Raw genomic sequence first — 24,516 nt, forward strand, 5'->3', positions numbered from 1 at the left:
TTTTATTGAAACAATGAGTTCATTAGTTGCAATGAAATTAAAAAGGTGCCAAAAGTGTTGTGTTTTATATTTTTGTTTTAAATAAACACCTACAGATTTTCTCTCCAAAATAACTTGTTGCTATAATACTAAGGGGCTCATTTGCAATTGCAAATTTTTCTTGGATCTGAACTTAAACATATTCACAAATGTACCCCCTGATGCAGATACCCTGGCATTATCTATAATGGGTGTTCAGTGTGCACGGGCACCTGGATCAAGGGGGGCCTTGCACTGCCTACCTTACACCCAGAACAGACTCCATGGTATACCTGCAGCTGGTCCCTTCCTGTACAATCTGCTAGCAGTGTCAGTTTCTGTGTGATATATTTGGTAAAATGGAACTGGCACAGGTGACAGTAAATGCACACGGAAAATCACAGAAGATTGAGCCGCGGGTTGACGTTAACAAGCCTCTGTGCTAATTTGTCTGAGCTGGACACCTCTGGAGATGTGCTATTCTTGTAACACCTGTAATTCCACTTTTTTTCTTCCTTTTTTTTTTTTTTCTTGCATTTGTCTCTTCCTACATATGTTTGGTGCACGAAAACATCAAACTGTATTTATTTGTTTTTGCAGAATCAGAAAGACCTATTGAGTGTGATGGCTAAGCTATGCCGATTGTAGACATCCCTTCTCTGTATATCTGTACACCAGGAGGACATTCACAGGTGCTCTAAACCTAAATACTATACGAGCTCTTTAACATACATAGTTTCAAGGTGAAGCATAAAAATATGTATGTATGAGGTTGTTTATATGTATATATGGTTTTATTTGTCTAGTATTTTATACAACTTTCTATACTGTAAAATGGACAGTACTTGATGTGCAAAACCGATTTATTGGATATACAGTTAGCCATTAAATGAGAAAGTATGTTACTCATGTTCTCTATAGTAGTGGTGCACAAAATGCAGAATATTTACACTCCTTTAATGTATTTAATAACACATAAAGGGATCAATTCTGCTGTATTTATGGACGAGGAGTTATTGGTCGGCCATAGACTTCTGACTCCTCAGCACACATCTGGCAAGGCTGAAGGCCATTCTCGTCACAAGCAGGGCAACGCAAAGCACGGTAAGACTCTTTAAACCGGTTGGCTAACATGGTAAACTTGCTCCCGTGACATAAAGAACAGGGTGCGCATCTCAAGCCTTTGCACTGTGAGCACTGATGAGTTTCATCTTCTTCCTGAAATACACAAAAAATGGACAATCTATAAATATAGTCATCCTGTTTTGGTTGTTCTCTACATTGTTTAGATCTGATATTGTAAGAAACTTTTCTTTATTTCCCTTGCTTGCTTAATTAATTGTTTAACATACACATGAACATATCTGTATTAATATGCTTTATACATAAAAACAATACATTAGTTTGTCGAAAGAAGTGCAGTAAGCACTGTTGCTTTCCTTTTTGTATTACTTTAAAACTGGTTTCATCATTTACTGTACATGACCAGTTATAGTAGATTGCTCACATATTCTCCATGTACATCTAAATTACTGTATAATGTGCTGGCCCTCTCAAACAAATGGAAGGGTCAAAAACTGGAGTTCAGTACTGGGAAAGAGAAAATTGCTCCCAATGTTATCAGCTCCTGCCTCTGAAACACTTGCAAGCTTGACTCTCTGAAAATATGGTTAGTAATTGACTTTATTGAATTCTGAGAACCATAATAACTTACACAATAATACATAATGTGGCAAATAAAAGTGTGTGGTCTTGGCTATTTAGGAATATTCTGATTGGAACTGGTAATGTAGCAATTCAGAAAATAGAACAGGAATAGTCAGTACCCAGGCAAGGTCAGAACAAGAACCAACAGACCCTAACAGAACAGGGCAACTACACCTATCACAGGCAGTGCAGAATGGGTCTGAGCCAATCTGAATGTTTCTAGAGAGCTAAGGGCCTGATTCAGAGATGGACGGTATTGTACAGACACATGGAAGCGGCTGTGCAAAACTGTCCAACTTATATTCTAATGCCGCAGGAGGCGTCTGTAAGAAAAAGACTGCTCCTGTCCTGAAGCTGTGTCCGAAGATGCAGCATCAGATCATCATCATCATCGCGACTGTTGGTCGTAATGGCCGCAATAACTGCCTATCTGAGTAAGTTGAAGTTTACTCAGAATGGGCAACGTACCTGCTCAACCGGAGTAAGGAAGTCTGCTTCGGGAGACACAGAGTCATCACAAGAGGGAAGCAGGCCGCACTGGGGCGTCACCCGCCGAGGGGTGACACCAAAGTGCCGACTCAGTGACAGGAGCCGGGTGATACACTCCAGCATTACATGCAGCACTCTACTCCTGACAGTGAGGATCTGGGACTGCACACAGAATGGCCCCCGGGGGCAGTCAGGACCCCCCTGGAGTGATTACAATGGGGGTTTGGGCCACGAGGTCACACCCCCACCTGCAAAACTGCGCCTCCTACGTGTGAGGCCGCACCCTGTTTTTGGTGCACTACAGTTATCCCCGCGCCGGGTGTCACCGCGGGTAGGGACGCCACTGCCTGGACTCAACACTCCCTGAAAGCGGTTTGCGTACATCTCTGAATCAGGCCCTAAGTCCCAAAGTTCAGTGCAATCGCATGATTGCAGTAATTAGGCTTCAGGCCTCCCATTAGAGAAATAGTGGGGGGTAAGACAGGTGGAACTTCATAAAAAAAAATTTTCAGAGTGGAACAGACCATTTTAGGGATGTGTGAGCCTTTTGCTTTGCCATTCTGTATTGTTTTTGTAAATTTGTATTTTGCTGCATTTATAGCCTATGAATATAGCTGGAATGACAAGTCAGTTTATTTTTTTCTCTTTGTAGTTTGATTGGGATAGAACTGAGAACCCCTAAGTAAAATACTGTTGGCTGAACATGTGACATTTCAGTCAATTGCGAAAAGTGGTCAATATTTCACTTTGAAAACTTTGTTATATATATATATTATTCTCCTTTGCACTCTAGTATTCTTCCTGAGAGTAAAGAAATTGTTGTACAAGGCTACAAATAGTTATTACAACTCAGTACATGGGACAACCATCATACAATAAATGCTCCTACAGTATAAAGTATAGGCTAAAAATGTTCTTTTAATTTAACAAATAAAATACAAGATTTAATTAGTCATGTTTAAACTATTATGACTGATCAAACAATGGCATGAGAGAGGTATTTGTGAGACTGTGTAGTGTTGACATTGAGCAGATGATCTATTTGCAGTTTGGCATACTGGTCTTCATTCTCTGGGAGTCTCCAGTATTGTGTGAAGTCCTCTAAAGCTGGGTACAGACCATGCAACGGATTGGCACTCCGGCCGATCCGCCTTTCTATCTGACGATTGGTAAGTGCATACACACTTACCAATCATCGGCCCGATGTGTCGTGACTGACGTAACAATAGGGCGGAGATTTATGAGCCCGCCAAGTTGAGCTGTCAGTCACCGGCGGTCCCTGCAGCAAGTGTACGGGTGGTCGGCTAACCAACGGCACGATGCACCAATACAGTATATCCACGATATGTCTGTGAACAACGTTGTTCAGAAATATCGTCTGTACACAGTGGATGACGTGCACACAATATATTGGCCGTTCAATTGAACAGCCAATCTATCAGCCAATGTGTATCCAGCATTAGACTCTTAAGGTGCCTACACACTAGACGATGTGCTCACGATGCAATATCGTGAGCGATTTCCCTTGAACTCTCCCCGGCAGCTCCGAGGTTCTCCAGGACATGATATCGTGTTAAAAATGTCCAATCTGACTAAGATCAATCTGCACAAAATCGTGTACAAGATTGGCAAGATCTGAAGATGCGATGTACGACCCACGGGTATGGACACTCACGATTTAGAAATATTTTACACAATTTGTCGGTCCGATGCGTCGAAATCGGGCAAATCATGTAAAATATTGTCTAGTGTGTACACACCTTAAGTAGAGTAGACTACCCTTCAGGATCATGTGCCTCTTTCTTGTGAAATGGGCAGGGCCTTGATTATGTGATTTTGTATCATTTCACAGCAGGGGAAAGGGTCATGATGATACAAATCACGTCTTCATGCCCCTTGCACTTGTCTCTTCTACATACCCCCTAGGATCTCCCAAATATAAGATGTATGGATAACTTTGGGTAAAGTTCTGTTGTTTAATATGATATTATATTATATTATATAGTAATATTACAGAGTCTAACTGGTCTATTTAATAAGGCTAAAACTACAAGGAAATGGCTGATTCCACTTTGGTTTAGTAATCGGGGAAATTTAAGAAAAGCCTAACACAGGAGACCTCATCTATATCTACTGCATTAGGCAAGTTATCTCATTGGGGACTGTTGTCTGGGTCAGTACCAATGCACGGTAAGACCATGCTTAGCATTTCAGGACTTGGCCTGAGAGCCCTCTGAACATGACTTAAGCTGTTCTGGTGGCAATAAGAACATTTAGGGACCCCACTACCACCAACGATAAATGGACCCCTAATACACAAATGTTTTTATATATTATAAATAAAAAAATATATGCAGTATTATTAAAATACTCTTGGTAACTGTTAAACATATATTTATATATTATATTAGCTTTTATTCTAGCTGTAGTGTGCAGTAAAACTATCTACCTGTCATTTTAGTAAAGCTATGAAACACACTAAGCTAGATTTGTAGCTGTGTGTCTGGTTCTCAAAGATTGCTTTTACCTGTGCAGTAAATATTAGTAAGTGAATATATGGCATGAGATAAGGTACAGTCTAATCATCATACCACAGGGGGACCTATTTATCTGATCCTGCTACTAAATCAGTCAGGTTGTCTTGGTTTATGAGGTCAGGGATGGATTCTTGTTTATTTACTCATGGTTTATATGGGATTGCAAATCATTATTTACAATAATCCCTCTTATCTCACAAACCTGGACAAAGGCATAGTTCCTGTAAACACACAATGATGCATGCCCAAATAAATGCTCAATTATAGCTGTAGGGTCTTATGTATAGTTGGACCTACTTTATGTATAAAATGCCTGCGAAATATGTACGCAGTTAGATCTTCAGAGCGTATTTTGTACTTGGGTTCAATTACCCACAATAGAATGGGGAGAAGTCAGCGGGGGTGCTGCAGTATGATTGTTCAATGGCGTTGCAGCTGTCTAAAGACCTTATAAATGCAGGCTAAAGCTGGCCACACACTAGACCAACTTGCATCCAACCAGCCAGCTTGTTGATTGGTTAGAGTGAAAATCTGGTAACGTATGGGAGTAAATGATGATCAGCAATTTGCTCCTAAATGCCAGAAAATAGATGAAAATGGTCGTTCAGACAAGTTTGTTAAATGTTTGATCTAAACAATTTGTTCAAACAACAGTTTTTGTCCATTTTCCGGCATTTGGGAGCAAATTGCTGATTGTCATTTGCTGTCATACCTTACCAGATTTTCATTCCAACCAATCAACTAGTTGGATGTAAGTTGGTCTAGTGTGTGTTGCCAGCTTAAGGGTGATTTCTGACAGAATGGCTACGCACAATGCTCTCTGGGCCTGATTCAGAGCCGGACGCTCTGACAGAGCGCTCGCTCTGAATTAGGGCCGGCCTTCTGTTTTTTCCGATCGGCCTCCTGGACGCTCGCATAGCTGTGGGTGACCACCCACAGCTATAGTGAGCGGCCATGATGATGGTCGCGATGGTCAAGACCATCGCGACCATCGGGTTTGCGACGAGACCCTTGTTGCCGCAAGCCCCAGAGAGCTTTCGGCTCTAACAGAGCGAAAGCTCTCCCACTGACATCACTTGTGATGTCAGTGGGGCCGGCCCCAGACAGTAGGCATTCCCATGAGAATACCTCCGTCTGGGCAGCCACGCCCCTGGCCCACCCACCAAAGGGGGCGTGCTGTCACTCAACATCGACAGCACGCCCCCTTGGTACGACACCCGGAGCGACGGTTTGCCCGTCGCTATCTGGGTCTTGCGCATGCGCACGACGGAGCCAGCTCCGTCGTGCGCATGCGCACTGGGCCACCATCGCCCGCTTGCGAGCGGGTCTGAATCAGGCCCACTGTAATGTACGGCAGTCACTGTATTACAGGTACTTAGCTTTTGAGTCATGTGACAGTGGAGCCTGCTTGCTCCATTTAAAAATGAAAACACCCTACAACCACAGATTTAAATGCAGCATGTAACAGGACTAAACTGTGTTTTGCCCTCACCCTACAAACATTTGTCTTTACAAAGTTGACATCTATAGTCAAACAAACCAATGGTTACTACTATCTACTGGTAAAAGACAGTGGGCTAAATGTAATTCATTGCGATCTTCAACCGCTGCAGGGATTTAGTCTGTATTTTTTAAGTGACAGTAATTTTAAAGGCTAAACCAGCTTGGTTTAGCCTTTAAAATGATTGCCGCTTTAAAAATAATGGGAGACTCTCATACATCTCTGCAGCGGCCAAGCTATTACATATAGCCCAATAAATCACTTTATATCTTGATATATGATATCATATCTTATACGGTAGTTACCATTTTTACGGAGGCCGCAATGTAATCAAAGACTGACAGTTAGGTAATGTCACGTCCTCAATAATGGAGACGGATATGTAAGCTACTTGTTCTCTTGTGAAACAGTAGTGTCACCTACTTTGCAGATTTTTTTTTAACAGGGGAGAAGTGGAGGTGCAGTAATGGATGTTCATAGAAATCTTATTTCCTTTATTTGGGATTATGTGCATTTCCATATGAAGTGAGACTTACTCAGGGGCATAGCCAGAACTTCATGGGCCCCATAGCAATATTTTGAAGGGACCCCTACCCCATTACTTCTAGAGATACACCTCTCACCGCAGCAGTTGTTCATTTTATGCCCCATTGTAGTGCCCTAATTAATGCTATGCCCCCTCGTAGTGCCCTAGATAATTTTATGCACCATAGTAGTGCTCTAGTTTACATTATACCACACACTGCCCCAAGTTCATATTATGCCATATTGTAGTGCCCACAGTTCACCATACATCACATTGTAGTGCTGCCAGTACACATTATGCTACATATTCCATTCAAGTCATATTGTGACAGTGTTCTCAGCACATATTATGCCACGCTGTAGTGCCCCAGAACATTTTGTTACACTGAATTGCCCACAGTTCATTATGCCACACTACAGTGCCTCCTGTTCATATTATGCTACACTATTGTGCATCCAGTTCATAATGTACAATATTAGATTTCCCCATTTCATATATGTAATATTACAGAGCACTCAAGTTCATATTATGCTAATTACAGTGGCCCCAGTTCAGATTATGCCCAATTACAATGCCCCTAGAACATTATAAAATTAACCATACACCTTTCCTATCTCCATAACGCACCACTTACTGAAATTGGAATGTCTCCCCATTAGGCAGCCTTATCCTACATAGAAGTCTGGTAAGAGATTATGGGCTTCATTCAGAGGTGGCCATACGGTCTACGACCGCACGGCCGCCTCGATGTTTGTCCAGTGCGCATGCGCACGAGGGAGCCGGCTCCTTCGTGCGCATGCGTGAGACCCGCTACAACCGACAGCGCCGGTCGTAGCGGGTCTCTTTCCAAAGGGGGCGAGCTGTCGATGTTGATTGACAGCTCGCCGCGTTTGGAAGGCGGGCCGGGGGGGGCGGTAGCCCAAACGGAGGCGTTCCCATCACTAGTGATGTCAGTGGAGAGCTTCCGGCTCTAACAGAGCCAGAAGCTCTCCGGGGCTTACGACAAGTGAGACCCTACCCTAGGGTCTCGTCATAAGCCCCGATGGTCTATGACCATCGCGACCATCACCCTAGCGGTAGTTAGAGCTGTGGGTGTAAACCCACAGCCTAACGACCGAAACAGAGGCGGGCGGTCAGGATGCAAGCGGCTGCCCAGTTTCTGAGCGACCGCTTGCATCCTCCGACCGCCTCTGAATGAGGGCCTATATCCCAGTGACCTCTTATCTTCACCTTATTTGCCAATCGCAACGCTTCAAGAGCTCCATCCCTATCGGCCGCTTTTGAATCTTAAGGCCCCCATACACGGTGCAATATGCGACTTGCGATCCGACGGCCAACATATCCGGCGGTCCTCACACACTGAGCATACGGGCGGCAGACCGCCTGATATGCCGGCACCCCCCACCCGCATAGCGATGCATGGGATCGTACATCGTATCTCCAGATCAAGTGAACATGCAGTAAGATCTGGAGGTGCGATGTACGACCACACAGGAGCGTACACTAGCCGAAATCATGCCCACACATGGTACGATATAGCAGCGCTATTGTACAAATCCGTTGGATCGGCTGCTATATCGCACCGTGTATGGGGGCCTTTACATGGCAGCCCCACATCTCCAGAGCCTGCAGAGAAGATTGCAGTTTATAGTGAGTGCAAAAACAGGGGAAGTTGAGGCAGTGACCATCCAGCTCCTACTTCCTAATGCAGAAAACTCCACTTTTGGTGGAAATCTTCAGTACACTGTCCAGAGGCGGATTTATGCCTCAATGGGCCCTAAGCAAGACACCGATTTGGGGGCCCCCTTTCCTCAAACAATCCATAACACTATATTTTTGTTTCCGATTTATTCCCTTTACATTATTTGTCGTCTTTCCTCCTTATACTCCGCTTTTTAAAAATTTCCCAATTCACCAAGCACTAGTTTAGCAATTGTAGAGGATTAGATAGTGATTACTACAACATTTTTTTTTTTTAGGACAGGGGGTGCTGAACACAGAGGAGGACACAACTGTGCACACCAAAGCAGAACCATAACTACACATTTTGGTGCCCTGTGTACATAAAGAGCATTGGTGCACTCATCCACAATTGAAGAAGGGAGAGTGTGTGCCATAGCCATGCGCCGAAAGCCTCCCAAAAACACAGGGGTGATCTCACTGGCAAGGGGCGTGACCACAAAATAGCACCACCAATTAAAAATATGCCACACATTAGTGCTCCTTAGTCACATTACACTGCACAGTAGTGTTCCTTAGTCACATTACACCACACAGTGGTGTCCCTTATTCATGTTGCGTCACACAGTAGTGCCCCTTATTCATGTTACACCACATAGTAGTGCCCATTCATGTTATGCCCCCAACCGCGGCAACATGTCTCCTTTTTGGGAAATTGAGGCTGTTGCAGCCCTCTCCCTGCTCACAGACACAAGCAGACTGTCAATCACTGACAGTTAGCTGACGCTCTGTATAAGATCATGTAGGACCTGTGCACTGCTGAATGAGGGCCTCTGACAAAGTGAGAAAGCTACAAAGTGTTTCCAAGTGGCATTTTTAAGAAGCTTTTCACTTTTAAATCATAATTTATAATGAAAGTACAGCACAGCTTTTTGCTGCTAGAGTTACCAATGACAAAGGCAGACAAAATCCAATACAAATTGTCTTTGTAATGATATCCTCCTTACACAATCTCCCAGTCAAGGGCATCTTAAGAGAGGAGGGGGCCCGTGTGCATTCCCCTTCTGAGGCCCCCCTCCTCTCTCTCCCCGGCAGGCGACTGTCCGGCCACCGCAGCATCAGTAGACTCTGGGCACTAGAGTGTGCCCAGAGTCTACTGCGCGTGTACAGATTGCCGGGGAAATGCCTTTTTCCCAGTGATTTCCTCACTGTGCATGCGCAAAAACGCGGGAAAAATGACTGCAGTGGCCATTTTCAGGTGTTTGGAGCAGCGCTGAGACCCCCGACATGGGGCCTGCTCCCAGTGATTGCATGCTGAACAATAAAGATTACCCAGCAAGTAGGATGGGTCACATCTTACATAGTTCTTGGTAAGACCCGCTCGCCGCACAAACTGCACTACCACTAACCCTGCTCCCACTCTCTGCTTACACTGCACTACCACTAACCCTACTACCATGAGAAGCAGTCGGGAAGCCGAAGGGCGTAATCCCGACCGCCGGCATCCCGACTGTCTGATCCCCGCAAGGCACTAATTACAGGCGTCGAAATCCCGATGCCTATCATTAGACCTACGCCGGGAGCCCGACACCCGGCTTACCGATCGTAGGTAAGCCGGGCACGGACAGCCACCAGGGAGGGAGGGTTAGGTTAGGGGCTCCCGCCTGGGACTTAGGGTTAAGAACCCCCCCCAGGAGGTTAGGTTTAGGCTAGGAGAAGGGGGGTTATGGTTAGGCACTCCCGGGGGAGGTTAGGGTTAGGCACCCCCCTGGGGGACTTGGGTTTAGGCTGTGGGGAAGGGGGGTTAGGTTTAGGCACTTAGCGGGGGGGGATTAGGGTTAGGCACTTGGGGGGGGGGGGGGTTTAGGGTTAGGCACCCGTAAAGGAGGGTTAGGTGGTAGAATAGGGTTAGTGAATACTTACCTTTTGATGATCAGGATTTTCACCCCTACCAGGCTGCCACTGTCGGGATTTGGCCGGCAGTAAATCATACTGATTCCACTCCCACTCCCACCACACACTAAACTACCCTTGCCCTGCTCCGGCTCCAGGCCCCCAACTACACTACCCCTAACCTTACTCTTGCTCCCTCTACACACTACACTACCACTAACCCTGCTCTGGCTCCCTCCACACACACACACTACCACTAACCGGCTACGAGGGGGGGTGGCGATGACACAGGAAGGACCTTCTATTTCCGCAAAGTACCCTCTCTGGACACTCGCACCTTGCCTTCTAGCATACATCTCGGCTCCTCCTCTCCTCTGTGCGTAAGACGTCACACGCAGCACACAGTGCAGAGGAGAGGACACAGTGAGCCACCAGACAGAGCGGCATCCGGCTGCTGTCCAATGTGCTGACAGTCAGCCAGTGCCGGTAATTTATAATGCAAGCCTCCATTGGATAGACCTGTCAGCGGGCCTTAAGCAGCCGCCTGTGATGCCTAGCGGTAAATCCGCCACTGACACTGTCACTTTCTGGGATAATCCTAATCTCTGGGTGGTATTCAATTGTGTTTGTCGGTCCGGATCTCAAGTCTAAAGTGACGGGAGATCGCGGGCTGCTATTCAATTGTTACTGCTTTTCGCGCTGATCGCGCCCAAAGTGGTCAGGTTTAGCTGCGTAAATCTGCTACCCCCGACCAAAGTGCTGGGTGCGATCGCGAAAAGTGCAGTTTGGGCACCCAAACAGGTCACTTTTCGTCCATTTCATCTTGCACCCCCCCTGCGCCTGTGAGTTGAAATGAAGCGTTGGTAGCTGATCATGCCCGACATGAGCAACAATCGAATAGCTCCGTCGGGCATGAAGGGGGCTGGAAACAATTGAATTCCGCCCTCTGAGTTCGATCCCTGCCCCAGTTTACTTCACAAAGGCTGCAATCAGGTTCAGACTGGCCCACAGGGGGACAGATGAAATCTCCAGTGGACCCCACTACCTTATGGGTCTGGTTCCTGCTTGTGCACTCAAATAATATATTGTTACTCTACTAGTGGGCAGTTACTTGGCAGAGAAGGACCGTAGACTGGGGGACCCTACCGCTGCATTCCCCACAGTGGTCCTTTATGTCTAAAGTTGGGTACACTTTAGATGATGTACCCAGCATGACATTGTTCGTGACGGACCTGGTGGGGGGTGCCAGCAAAGTTTAAGATGTGGGAGGGATATAGAAAATGTAACAGTTCTGCTTTCTATGTACATACCATATAACTGTACAATTCCTGCTTATAAATGAAGGGTTAACCATACAGTAGTATAGGTTCCTCCTGCTGGTGCTGGACAGCCCCTTGAGTGTCAAAAAGTAATTTTTTAAGTATATCGATAATCCAGTTCTGGAACTAGTGTTCATTTAATTTACTGTATATAACTTGCAGTTAGAACAGGGTTTCATAGAGGTGGCACCCTGTTTTGAACTATGCCTTTCTATGTCCTACTGTACTTCCCTCATACAGTATACCAAGTACATGGGAATTGTTGTTTTGGGAGAATGGCCACATTAATTATTAGAAGGCAGACTCCGCAGTTTACAAAGCAGGGTACCAGTCTGTTCAGCTGATACAATAGAACATTCCTGTTATTGAATCCAACTAGAAGGATTTTCCCGTAGAAGCCAGAGCTGCGAATGGTTCAGTTGTGAGCATCAAAGAAGGATCCTAACTGAAAGCACCCCTACAACTTCTCTTTGGTTTGTAAAGTACATACAATGTATGATCTATGCAAATTATATTACTGCATAATGTAGTATAATAGATTGCTATTTAGATTAGTAAAGAATAAAATATTCGTACAAAATTGAAAGATTATTCAAGGCATACAAGTGTACCTAACTGATCTAAGTAAACATGTACCGTGTGTGTGTGTACATGTATCTGTGTGTATATGTATGTGTGTGTGTATGTGTGTGTGTGCATATATATATATATATATATATATATATATATATATATATTTATTATACAGTCAGGTGCATAAATATTGGGACAATGACAGCATTTTCATATTTTGGCCTCTATTCACCACCACAATGGCTTTGAAATGAAACAAATAAGATGTGCTTTAATTGCAGACTTTCAGATTTAATTTGAGGGTAATTACATCCAAATCAGGTGAACGGTGTAGGAATTACAACGGTTTCTATATGTGCCTCCCACTTTTTAAGGAGCCAAAAGTAATGGGACTAGCAACTCAAAAGCTATTTCATGGACAGGTGTGGGCTATTCCCTCGTTATTTCATTATTAAGCAGGTAAAAGGTCTGGAGTTGATTCTAGGTGTGACATTTGCATTTGGAATCAGTTGCTGTCGACTCTCAATATGAGATCCAAAGAGCTGTCACTATCAGTGAAGCAAGCCATCATTAGGCTGAAAAATCAAAACAAACCCATCAGAGAGATAGCAAAAACATTAGGTGTGGCCAAATGAACTGTTTGGAACATTCATAAAAAAAGAACACACCGGAGAGCTCAGCAACACCAAAAGACCCAGAAGGCCAACAGAAAACAACTGTGGTGGATGACAGAAGAATTATTTCCCTAGTGAAGAAAAACCCCCTCACAACAGTTGGCCAAATCAAGGACACTCTCCAGGAGGTAGGTGTATATGTGTCAAAGTCAACAATCAAGAGAAGACTTCACAAGAGTGAATATAGAGGGTTCACCACAAGATGTAAACCATTGGTGAGCCACAAAAACAGGAAGACCAGATTAGAGTTTGCCAAACAACATCTAAAAAAGCCATTACTGTTCTGGAACAATATCCTATGGACAGATGAGACAAAGATCAACTTGTACCAGAGTGATGGGAAGAGAAGAGTATGGAGAAGGAAAGGAACTGCTCATGATCCAAAACATACTACCTCATCAGTGAAGCATGGTGGTGGTAGTGTCATGGCGTGGGCATGTATGGCTGCCAATGGAACTGGTTCCCTTGTATCTATTGATGATGTGACTGCTGACAAAAGCAGCAGAATGAATTCAGAAGTGTTTCGGGCAATATTATATGCTCATATTCAGTCAAATGTGTCAGAACTCATTGGACGGCGCTTCACAGTGCAGATGGACAATGACCCGAAGCATACTGCATAAGCAACCAAAGAGTTTTTTAAGGCTAAAAAGTGGAATGTAATGCAATGGCCAAGTCAATCCCCTGACCTGAATCCGATTTGAGCATGCTTTTCACTTGATGTAGACAAAACTGAAGGGAAAATGCCCCAAGAACAAGCAGGAACTGAAGACATTTGCAGTAGAGGCCTGGCAGAGCACCACCAGGGATGAAACCCAGCGTCTGGTGATGTCTATGCGTTCCAGACTTCAGGCTGTAATTGCCTGCAAAGGATTTGCAACAAAGTATTAAAAAGTGAAAGTTAGATTTAGGATTGTTTAGTTTGTACCATTACTTTTGACCCCTTAAAAAGTGGGAGGCACATATAGAAACTGTTGTAATTCCTACACCGTTCACCTGATTTGGTTGTAATTGCCCTCAAATTAAATCTGATAGTCTGCAGTTAAAGCACATCTTGTTTGTTTCATTTCAAAGCCATTGTGGTGGTGAATAGAGGCCAAAATGTGAAAATTCTGTCAATGTCCCAATATTTATGCACCTGACTGATATATATAATTATAATATTCAAGCATGTTTCTTAAAAGCTCACCCGGATGTTCTGATGTTGAACCTGACGACTCTCATAGTCTATCGGTGTATGGCCCAAATCCCTATCTGCTGCACGTCGTCCTTCTTTTGGTGACCATTTTGGGTTTTCTGACACTTCTTTCTTGATAACTGGAGTTCTAATAATTTTCAAATTACTGGTGTAGATTATGATCTTGCCAAAGTCTATTACATTAGATGTCTATAAAAAAAAAAAATATGGAACAGATTATATCATTTTTCCAGAAGCTTATTGGGATCCTAGTGAAATCCTGATATATCCGCCCTACGAACAGAAATCTGCCATGCATCATTGTTATACATTATAGAGCAGTGATTTTCAACTCGAGGCACATTACGCAAGATTTAAAATTGCGAAGGCACACCATCCGGCAATGCAGAGTGCTTGACCAATGAAAAAACATACATATTGTAATACACACTACATTGGCCTCCACAGGAATAATACACACTACATTGGCCTCCACAGGAATAATACACACTACATTGGCCTCCACAGGAATAATACACACTACATTGGCCTCCACAGGAATAATACACACTACATTGGGCTCCATGGGAATAAAACACACATACATTGACCCCCCCACAGGAATAAGATGCACATATATTGGCCCCAGATAAATAAAACACACATACATTGGTCCCCACAGAAAAAATAACATTGGCTGGCCCCCACAGAAAGAACAACAAAAAAATCACATTGCTCCCCACAGGAAAAAAAAATACATTGGATAGCACCCACAGAAAATATAATCTTATATTGCCCTCACAGAAAAATATCAATCACATTAATCCTCACCCCAAAAAATTCTTTACACTGGCTCCCACATACCTACCTGTCCCTCACACACAGTGCAGAGCTGTCAGCAGCATGTGGGCAGGCGGGAGAACTGGCTGGCCGTACGGCATGCGTGACCTGTCACGTCACCACGTCTAGGCAGGTCATGGCCCGGGCACGCCTGAGCCTCCCAGTGAAGCTCAGTGGCAGCGCTGCCTTGTCCGCAGTTCTATAAAGTGACCCGCTTCTGAACGCACCGCTGCACACTTCACAACCATCCGTGGCACACTAGTCTGCCGTGGCACAGCGGTTGAAAAACACTTATAGAGGGACATAGGGCTTTACCAGGGATGTAAAATACAGGAAGAGACAAGGCAGTAAGAGCTCAGCCTCACCACTGATAGCTCAGACACTGCCTGAGCTGGGGGCTGGGCCACAAAGCAGCCAATAAAACAGAGAAAAAGAGCTAATGGAGGCATGCCTCACTGTGAGGGGGGCTTGCCTTGAGCTCTGATTGACACTTCTGACAATCAGGTGACCACTCAATTAAGTACTAAGGCATCGGAGCTAAGCAGTAGCACAGAGGAGGCAAGGAAATTGGCATATGCAGACAGAGGAAACAGACAAAGGAGAAAAAGATGATGAGGGTCTGCTGCTAGGGGAGATCTGTGTGTGTGAAGGGAATTCTTTTGTTCTAGGGGTGATCTTCTGTGCTAGTGGGAGACAGGGACGGATTGAACCGCCGGGAAAGTAGGAGAGTTCCCGCTGGGCCGGTCCCATTTTCCCCTCCTTCTGGGCCGGCTCGCCCTGCACCTGACTGATTCATAAATCGTCCGGGCCGGCTGCAAAGCCTCCTGGAATTGCGTTTTGCTGTGGAACGCAAACCGTAAGCTGTCAACAATCATCTGCTCAGGCTAGCTCCAGGAGCAGAGCAGTGGGGTAGCGTTGGAGGGATGTCCTTATTACCATTATCTATCATTAGCTGTACCGCTTTGTGTGTACAGCACACTGCTGCATGCCTGGCTGTGCATATGCACGGTGCCTCATGGGAGGTGTAGTGTTCTTTCCAATCCATGGAGTGCTAGTCTGTGGCTTGGGAAACTCCATTTCCCAGCATGCTCCAGAACCCAACAGCTTACAAGAACTGGAACGTTTTGACAGGATGTGTTAGGCATCACTGAGCAGAGGCAGAGCTGCCGACCTCACTACACATTGTTTTTATTGAAAAATGTATAAATATAAACATTGTGCTTAACCTACAATTTGTAGGACATATATAGTAGCTCCTTTGTAAGCAGTGTGCTGCTGCAGGCACAGCTGCTGTCCCAGCTGTCTATCTCTCCTCACTGGTGCTGAGCCTACTGGGACATCCCCAGAGCACGACCACACCTCCTCCCAGCATCATTGAAAAGAGACAGAGCCGGCCAGGGACAGCAGATGTGCCTGCAGCAGCACGCTGCTAACTGTGAAGGAAGGAGAAGCATCCTGCAGGGCTCAGAAGGTGAGACCCAGCCCCACATTGAGTATTGCACAGCAATTATGTCCTCATACGTTGTTGCTCCAGTCACACCAAACAGCCTTTCTCAGTGTGCCAGGTCCTGTGCAACTCTGCTTGCGCCAAACGTCTTTTTTTGTGTCTTTCTCACCCAAAATGCATCATAATCGCAATGTAATGTGATTAGGACGCACCAGATATGTGACACTTGTGTATCTTTGTGCGACTGAGTTTGAATCTGTATACAAAGTGCTATGATACAGCGGCCGCAGCTTTTTTCCACGCCAAGTTCCGTTGTTCTTCATTTACAGACTTGGTCACACACCTATATAACATCGGTCAACACAAATTTTGAGTCTGGGTTCTGCCTATCTGATTTTTATTTCTTCCACATTACTAATTAAAGAAAAAATAATTTTACCCGAAAAAGTTTGCTTTTATAGCTATCAGAATGAAATTACGGATTTTAAGAAAATTTCTTTATGTTCATACCTTTTTTATTGTACGTAAAAATTAAACAAACTTTTGTTATAAATTTGAATTACTTTTATTTATAAATTTTTTTTTTTATTTTTTTTTAAACAAACAACTACTGTAACAGAATATATAAAAAAAAAAAATGTAGAATTTAATATTTTTCATATTTCTTCTGATTGTATGGACTTTCTCGTATTAGCCCCCAAATATAATCCCCCATCATACTCTTTGTGTTGCCCCTGATAACGACGTTCAAAGTCCATCACATCTTGATGAAAACGTTCACCTTGCTCTTCCAAATAGGCACCCATGTTATCTTTAAATTGGTCCAAGTGAGCATGTAACATATGCACTTTAAGGGACGTTCTGAAACCCATGAGTTTAAAGTTATCAAGCATAGTTGAAATAAGCACTTTGTAATTCTCAGCTCTGTTATTTCCGAGAAAACCATGAGCCACTGCTTTAAGGCTGTCCCAGGCTTGTCTTTCATGAGTGTTGAGTAGCTGTGGAAATTTGTCACTGGGCATTATTTTCTTTATTTGTGGTCCGACAAATACCAGCTTTAACTTTGGCTTTGGATAACTCAGGAAAAAAAAATCTTTACATATTGAAAAGCTACAGAATCTTGACTAAGCCTTTACGGATTGCTTCATAAGGCCTAATTTTATATGCAATGGAGGCATCAATACGTGTTTAGGCTCCACAATTGGTTCCCATTTGACATTGTTTTACTATCTGGAACTCTACCAACAGGACTCATGGCCTAAGCGGACAATGTGCTGTGTCTGCTCTACTGTCCCATAAGCAAAGGTAGCAAGGATATTTACTATACCCGCCTTGCATACGCATCAGAAAGTCAACCATCTTAAAATCCCATATCACTGGCCAGGTGAACTCTTTATACTTTAAACTCTCAAGAACCATTTTCACACTCTCGTAATTTTCTTTGAGCCTTATGGAATGAGCCAATGGAAGAGATGGAAATGTATTTACATTGTGAAGGACGGCTTTTAAGCTTTTTGTAGAACTGTCTGTGAAAAGATGCCAGTCAGAAGGAATGCATGGGATTCCGATTTCTTCAAACAAGCCCTTCACGTCATTACAATAGCAAAGTCCGTCTTCTTTAGTGAAAAAGCAAGAAAATGCTTCATGATTCTTTCTTTGAGCACTTATTTTAACATTTGTTTCAAGCAAATTCCACTGTTTTCAACCTAGAAGCTAGGATTTCTGCTTCACTTTTGGGCAGGTTCAGATTTCTAAGTCATTTAGCTCTTTTGATTAATGAGGTGTGGTTCACAACTTACTGATTTGATCACGAAGTATTCGCTGTCATAGCTACTACTAGAACAGTGTTGGCTAACCTTGACACTCCAGCTGTTGTGGAACTATATATCCCAGCATGCCCTGCCACAGTTTTAGCATGCCCTAATAGCAAAACTGTAGCAGTGCATGCTGGGTTATGTAGTTCCATAACAGCTGGAGTGTCAAGGTTAGCCAACACTGTACTAGAAGCTTGTGATGCAGGCACTTGGGAATCCTTCAGCTATGGACAAGAAGGTACAGGAAAATTTTCACTATGGGGCACTGGAGCAGACGTTGAAGGTAGATCTGGATAAAAAATATTTTTATCATTTTTGCCACCCGACGCTTATTTGGGTTAACTATACAAAAATAGCAATTTTGAACATGATCAGTGGGTTCCCTCCATATTCTTGGCACTGCAAACCTCATAAAAAAAATTTGCTCCCCGATACCAGGCTAAAAATAAAAAAAACTATCATAAGCAATGAAAAAAAATATTAAAAATATAGTTTTAAATTGGCTCAAAAGATGTATTATCTACTTACCTTCTAAATTGGTTTTGCAGTAACTACATGAGAAATGAGGCCATTTTTGGACCTAGCGTAACACAAATATCATATTGTCTTGTTAGTGGTCTCATGTGACAAGTTAATGTTCTGCACTCTGCTAGTTAAGTCTACTCTGTTCTGTGCAGATCTGCATTTGCTTGTCTATGCTTAGTTGCCTTTTGCCATGTGACAGGTCAAAGGGTTAGATCCTCCTTTTTTGTTACTACTCAGTTATCTGTGCATGAGTTGCTGACAAGCTTCTTTAAGTCTCCTCTACCCCAGAGATTTATATCTTCTTACCGTGCACTGTTTATTCTCTTATTTGTTACATGTACAGTGATTTTATTCTGCAGAACTACAGCTATATTACACAGACAATCATTACAGTCTGTATTAATAAAAGGTTTACAGTTCCAGAAATATCATCGTCTGTGCATTGAGAGATGGACATGGTTTAGCTATCTGAATAGTTACACACTACTTACGTGTAATGAGGGTCAGAATACCACTTGCTTTCCCCCTGCTCGTCCTCTCCCTTACTTACTAAAACGCGCTTCTCCTTATATGGTCATTCAAAAACTTTAATATTTACTGATCATTGTAAAAGGGACAAAAACAAAGGTTTTCAAAAATAAACAAAAAGGTTTTGGTTATTTTTCGATATAGAGAATCAGAAAACACTCATTAAGATTTAAAAAAAAAAATAATAAATTTCGTCGACCAGTGTAATACAAGTGCAGTCTCCTGGTGCATTTTAGTCACATCGCATTGCGATTAAGACGCATTTTCGGGCGAAAAAAGATGCTCAGTGCTAACAATCGCACGGGACCTGGCGGCTAACTGGCTTGTCCGCATGGCGTATTGAGGCCAGGAGCATGAGGACACATCTGTAGTTCTAGTTACAACCCTGGGTAGGAGTTAGTAGGGTGTGGAACATGACACTAGGGAGTTGTGGCGTGCCCTGCTGGTTCTAGTGCAGGTGGACATGACATGCAAACATACCAGCCTTTGCTTGGTGGACTAGGTTGCCTAGAGCAGAAGTTTTATATGTCCTAGAATGTTTACAGAAAAAAAGTGCCCTAGAATAGAAGAAGAATTGTTTACTGATTGTATGGGACTATGGAAAACATGCCAGGTGTAGATTAGGAGTGCCAGCTGGCTTCTACTAGCTTGCTTGGTGTAAGACGGCAGGATTCCAAGAGGACAGATCTGCTCCTTTATTTTATTATATGTGCTTACTTACAGTAACAAGGGAGTTGGTGGTGGCAGCATCACTAATTGGATTTAAAAGTGAATTGATATCATTCTTATAATGAAAATTATTTGTAGCTTTAATTTGTTAATATCACTGCCATAATTTAGTCCTGTGAATTAATCTGTTAATATGTTGGAGCTACAGTATGCAATACACATATAATAACACATTTAGGGGCTGATGGTGAGTTTACTCTCTTTTGCACCCAAATTCGCAGATGTAACATGTGTTCAATAAAAATATGCGAATGCGTGCTTACGCAAAGGTAAACATCGCAAGATGCATGCAGGTCTGCACCAGTAGCATATGTGTTCGCTTTACACCATGCATCAGACACATTTACAACCAATAGTTTAAAGATTTGGGGCCTCATTTATCAACGTGTGCTACTCTTATCATCACTCGTTACTAATCTTAAATGGTGCTCCAACCAATCGGTTTTGACTGTAACTGTCATTTTTCAAACACATGACAGTTAGGAGCTGATTAGGAGCACCATTTAAGATTAGTAACGAGTGGAAAAATGTTTTATCACTCGTTGATAAATGAGGCCCTCTTTGTAGTAAAATGCATATTTGCTCTTTGGTTTGAATAACGTGTATAGAGGCCTCTTAAATATAGCTGGTATAACTCTCCTTCCAGTGTGCAGAATAATTCCTGCTAAAATACACATTTACAACATACTAAAATATATGCACCAGAAATAAAGAAAACTCCTATCATTTTCAGAAATGAATCCACAATCAGAATTGGCTATCTAGCAAACTTCCCAACTTGACCCATTCCAGGCTTGCCTACCCTCCCGATTTGGTCGGGATCCTCCCGAAATATCGGGTGCCGCTCCCGACCCCCCGGAAAGGCAGGCAAGCCTCCTGGGTGCCGCCTACCCCCCCAGACTACTAGTAAAAAACCCCGCTGCGGGGGGGCCCGATGACGCGATTCGCGCTGAATTGCGTCATCGTGGCTCCGCCCCCTGCTTCACAATGCCTTTTTTCCGGCATTGTGAAGAGGGGGTGGGGCCATGATGGCGCGATCGTGCAGTCACGCCCCCAGCCCCGCCCCCAAAATGGCATCATAGCCCGGCCACACCCCCCACAGAATGCAGGCATTCAGCTCCCTCCCGGAAGGAGGGAGCTGAATGTCGGCAAGTATGACCCATTCCAGGAGGGACAAAATGCTCTGCTCCTGGACTTCCGTCTAACTGTATGATTGCAGTCACCTGTGATGAAACACCTTTCTGATCAACTAGTTCAACACAGGTGACGGCAATCATAAATTAAGAGGGAAGTCCAGAAACAGATAATTTTGTCTCTCCTGAAATGGTACATGTTGGGAGCTATGATCTATTGATGGCATCAGTCACCAGTAGCAGCTTGTATTTGTACCAGCCCACGAACACAGGCTATTGCTGTGACAGACATATTTGTGTCTCTGAGCAACTCTCGATCTGTTTGCAATTACGTAGTCACATCCTTTCTGTACTCCGAATGCTCTAGACCAGTGGTTCTCAAACTCTGTCCTCAGGATCCCACAAAGTACACATTTTCCAGGTCACCCAGCAGGTGCACAGGTGTAGTCATTACTCACTCACCCATTTTAAAAGATCCACAGGTGGCGCTAATTATTTCACTTGTGATTCTATGAGGAGACCTGGAAAACATGCACTGTTTGGGGTTCTGGGGACCGAGTTTGAGAACCAGTGGTTCTCAACTCTGGGCCTGATTATTTTTTTTAAACCGGCCTCCTGGCCGCTCGCATAGCTGTGGGTGACCACCCACCGCTTTTGCGAGCAGCCAGGTGATGGTCACGATGGTCGCGACAATCGGGGCTTGCGATGAGACCCTTGTGGTAGGGTCTCGTTCCCGCAAGCCCCAGTGAGCGTCCTGCTCTAAATAGAGCAGGAAGCTCACCACTGACATCACTGGTGATGTCAGTGGTGCCTCCCACAAATGGCAGGCATTCCTTCGGGAACGCCTTCGTTTGTGTAGCCACCCCCCCCGCCCGTCTCCAAAACGGGGCGAGCTGTCAATCACAATCGACAGCCGCCCCATTTTGGTGCGAGACCCGTAGCAACGGAGCGCCCGTCGCTGGCCGGGTCTCACGCATGCCGGAAGCGGCGCATGCGCAGGGGGCAAACATTGACCCGCTTGCGAGCGTGTCTGAATCAGCCCTCTGTCCTCAGGACCACAGACAGTTCATGTTTCCAGTTCACCTCAATGAATACACCTGTGCACCTGATAGGTGAACTGTGTGGGGTCCTGAAGACCATTTGACAACCACTGCTGTAGACAGCCCAATCCATACCACTTCCTGCCTCTGGTCATAAGTGGGCCCATGTGTCACATTCAAGCAAATCTGCTTTCTGGGCATGCACAGGACCAATTGGTGTGTCTCATGTTATGCAAATATATACCTCCCAACATTACCCTCTCCAGGAGGGACACAATGCTCTGGTCCTGGACTTCCCTGGTAATTTAAGATTGGTGGCGGCTCCAGAGGTGGGGCTGCAGCACAGTCCAAAATTCAAATAGGGGAATCACACCAACTGCCAGTGAGTCCCAGCCAGTGATGTTTGGCAGTGTGTGAAATGACAGTTGCTGTGGCTCCCCTATTTGAATTTTTAACTGCGCTGCAGCCCCACCTCTTACCAGGGAAGTCCAGGACCAGAGCATTGTGTCCCTCCTGGAGAGGGTCATGTTGGGAGGTATGCAAATGGCATATGCCCAACTCTGCACCAGTCCTCAGTGTTTACCAGTGTAAAAGCATGGGCTTGGTGTAATTACTATTTTTATTATGTCATAACTGTGGTTGGAATCAAGCTACTGGAAATATGGTATAAGTATTTGTAACATAGTGGGCCTGATTCAGTAGTGCACACAGAGGCGTCTGCGTCTTTATGCTAATGCCGCGGCCATTTATTTTTCTACTGAGACACCACTGACAGCGGTGCTAATATGTCTTTAGGCACACCGTTAGTCGCAATATTAAAACTTGCACCAGGCATATGACAGGTGCAGTCTCTCCACCTGAACATGGCGTTCTGTGTCAGTGCTACTGCGTCTTTAGATGCAGCCACTGTCTGCGACATGCCCACATCTGGCTGGCCTCCTGTCCTGTTACCTCCCAGCAACGCCCGCTAAATGCACTCTGCCTGGGTCCAAATGCGGTCTGCGTCTGACCGCTAACCATCTGATGCATGTGCAGACATAAAACATCTTCCGCTTCTGTGAGACATTTCCACTGCATGCACCGTTGAATCAGGCCCAGTGTATCTTGGCCAGTGATACAGTGGTTCAAATAAGAGTTCCCCTTTTTTTCATCTGCATTTATACTATGAAATATAATTCCAATTCCAGAAGCATCATGTTAGTGTAAGTGGAACTCTTTAAAAAAATACAAACAGGAAATAAAATATCCATGTTTGTAATGTGCATCCAATAAACTGATATTTTGCTGTGGCAAATTAAATTGTGTAACAAACCTCTACTGGCTGCTATCAGTTACATCTTTCTTATGTGATCGCCCCAAACTCTGCTTTGTAAATAACACAAGTGTGAAGATGCATGTACCTTGTTATTAGACACATTACTTACACTATTATCTGTTCCACGGCAGTCGGGGAAGAGCTCTTCACCAGCTAATCTGTAAGAGGTGCCCTCTCTGAAGACGCTTATTCTCTGGGCTGTGAGACGAGCTGTTGGATAGAACTGGGGATGAGCATCTCCTGGGCTGAAGTACTGTTCAGACTCAGAGGTCTCAAAACTGTCATGTAAAAAACTATGCGGATACTCTTCATCTGGGGACTCCAGTTCATGACCATCCTCAAAGACCTGTTTCAATACCCGGCCACTGTATGCAGATGAGATTTTAAATCTCACTTTCCGGGGTTTGTCTTCATATCTTTGGCTCAACTTTCTTTGAAGTTCCTCCATAGGAAAGTTGTTTTGCGTGTCTGTATTCCTTTTAATTCTTAAGTTTATATGTGTATCTGTGTGTGTGTTGATGCAGCTTCCCTGTACTTTGTCTTCATTTGTTTCTGCAAGTGATAAATAATTCACCAAAGGCTTAAGATCTTCTCATGTAACCTCGGAACCAACACCACCTTATTAAGTATTAATAAATACTCATGAAAGGGGTAATCATATATATGTGGTGATGAATGCAGCACCTTTGCCTCCACTTCCTGTAGGTGAGTCAGTTTACAAACACTACAAAGACAACAGGCCAGATATGAAATAAAGCCTTTATTTACAGAACTGATCTCTCCCTCTCAGATCACTGTGAATGCAGAACTATAACGTACAAATCGATGTCTAGTAAGCTAAGGGGGGTAGTATTTGATGCAGAAATAGCAAAATGGAACTGTGATGTGAGAATACATTAAACACATTTTTATGCGGGATAATTCACGGGATATTAAGTCAAAGATGTTCCACATCCGTAAACTATTGTGCTTGACTATAAGCTCCTCTGGACAGGCTTGCTCCTTGCTGTGCCTCTTTTGAAAATGAGCCTTGTTTATTATAGTATATAAT

At 44.1% G+C, this 24,516-nt stretch overlaps 2 protein-coding genes across 2 annotated transcripts in view; one reads left to right on the plus strand and one right to left on the minus strand.

The window, feature by feature from the left end:
• Nucleotides 1–24,516, plus strand: part of SH3RF2 (SH3 domain containing ring finger 2) — a 280,359-nt gene that overhangs the window by 4,274 nt on the left and 251,569 nt on the right. The window lies entirely within an intron of this gene.
• On the minus strand, nucleotides 891–23,984 carry GRXCR2 (glutaredoxin and cysteine rich domain containing 2). Its single transcript, XM_088443974.1, has 3 exons — nucleotides 23,575–23,984; nucleotides 14,107–14,304; nucleotides 891–1,236 (listed from the first exon to the last, which is right to left on the minus strand). The coding sequence occupies exons 1-3, from the start codon at nucleotides 23,911–23,913 to the stop codon at nucleotides 1,018–1,020; spliced, it is 756 nt and encodes a 251-aa protein (XP_088300100.1). The 5' UTR covers nucleotides 23,914–23,984; the 3' UTR covers nucleotides 891–1,017.

Source organism: Taudactylus pleione, unplaced genomic scaffold (assembly GCF_031769625.1).
Source record: "Taudactylus pleione unplaced genomic scaffold, aTauple2 ptg000342l, whole genome shotgun sequence".
NCBI lineage: Eukaryota > Metazoa > Chordata > Amphibia > Anura > Myobatrachidae > Taudactylus > Taudactylus pleione.

Coding starts and splice junctions, on each gene's coding strand:
- GRXCR2 (XM_088443974.1), bottom strand. CDS start 23,913: ATGGAGGAACTTCAAAGAAAGTTGAGCCAAAGATATGAAGACAAACCC. Junction 14,305..23,574: donor GCCGTGGAACAGATAATAGT/GTAAGTAATGTG, acceptor TTTTTTTTATAG/ACATCTAATGTAATAGACTT. Junction 1,237..14,106: donor TTCAACATCAGAACATCCGG/GTGAGCTTTTAA, acceptor TGTGTATTTCAG/GAAGAAGATGAAACTCATCA.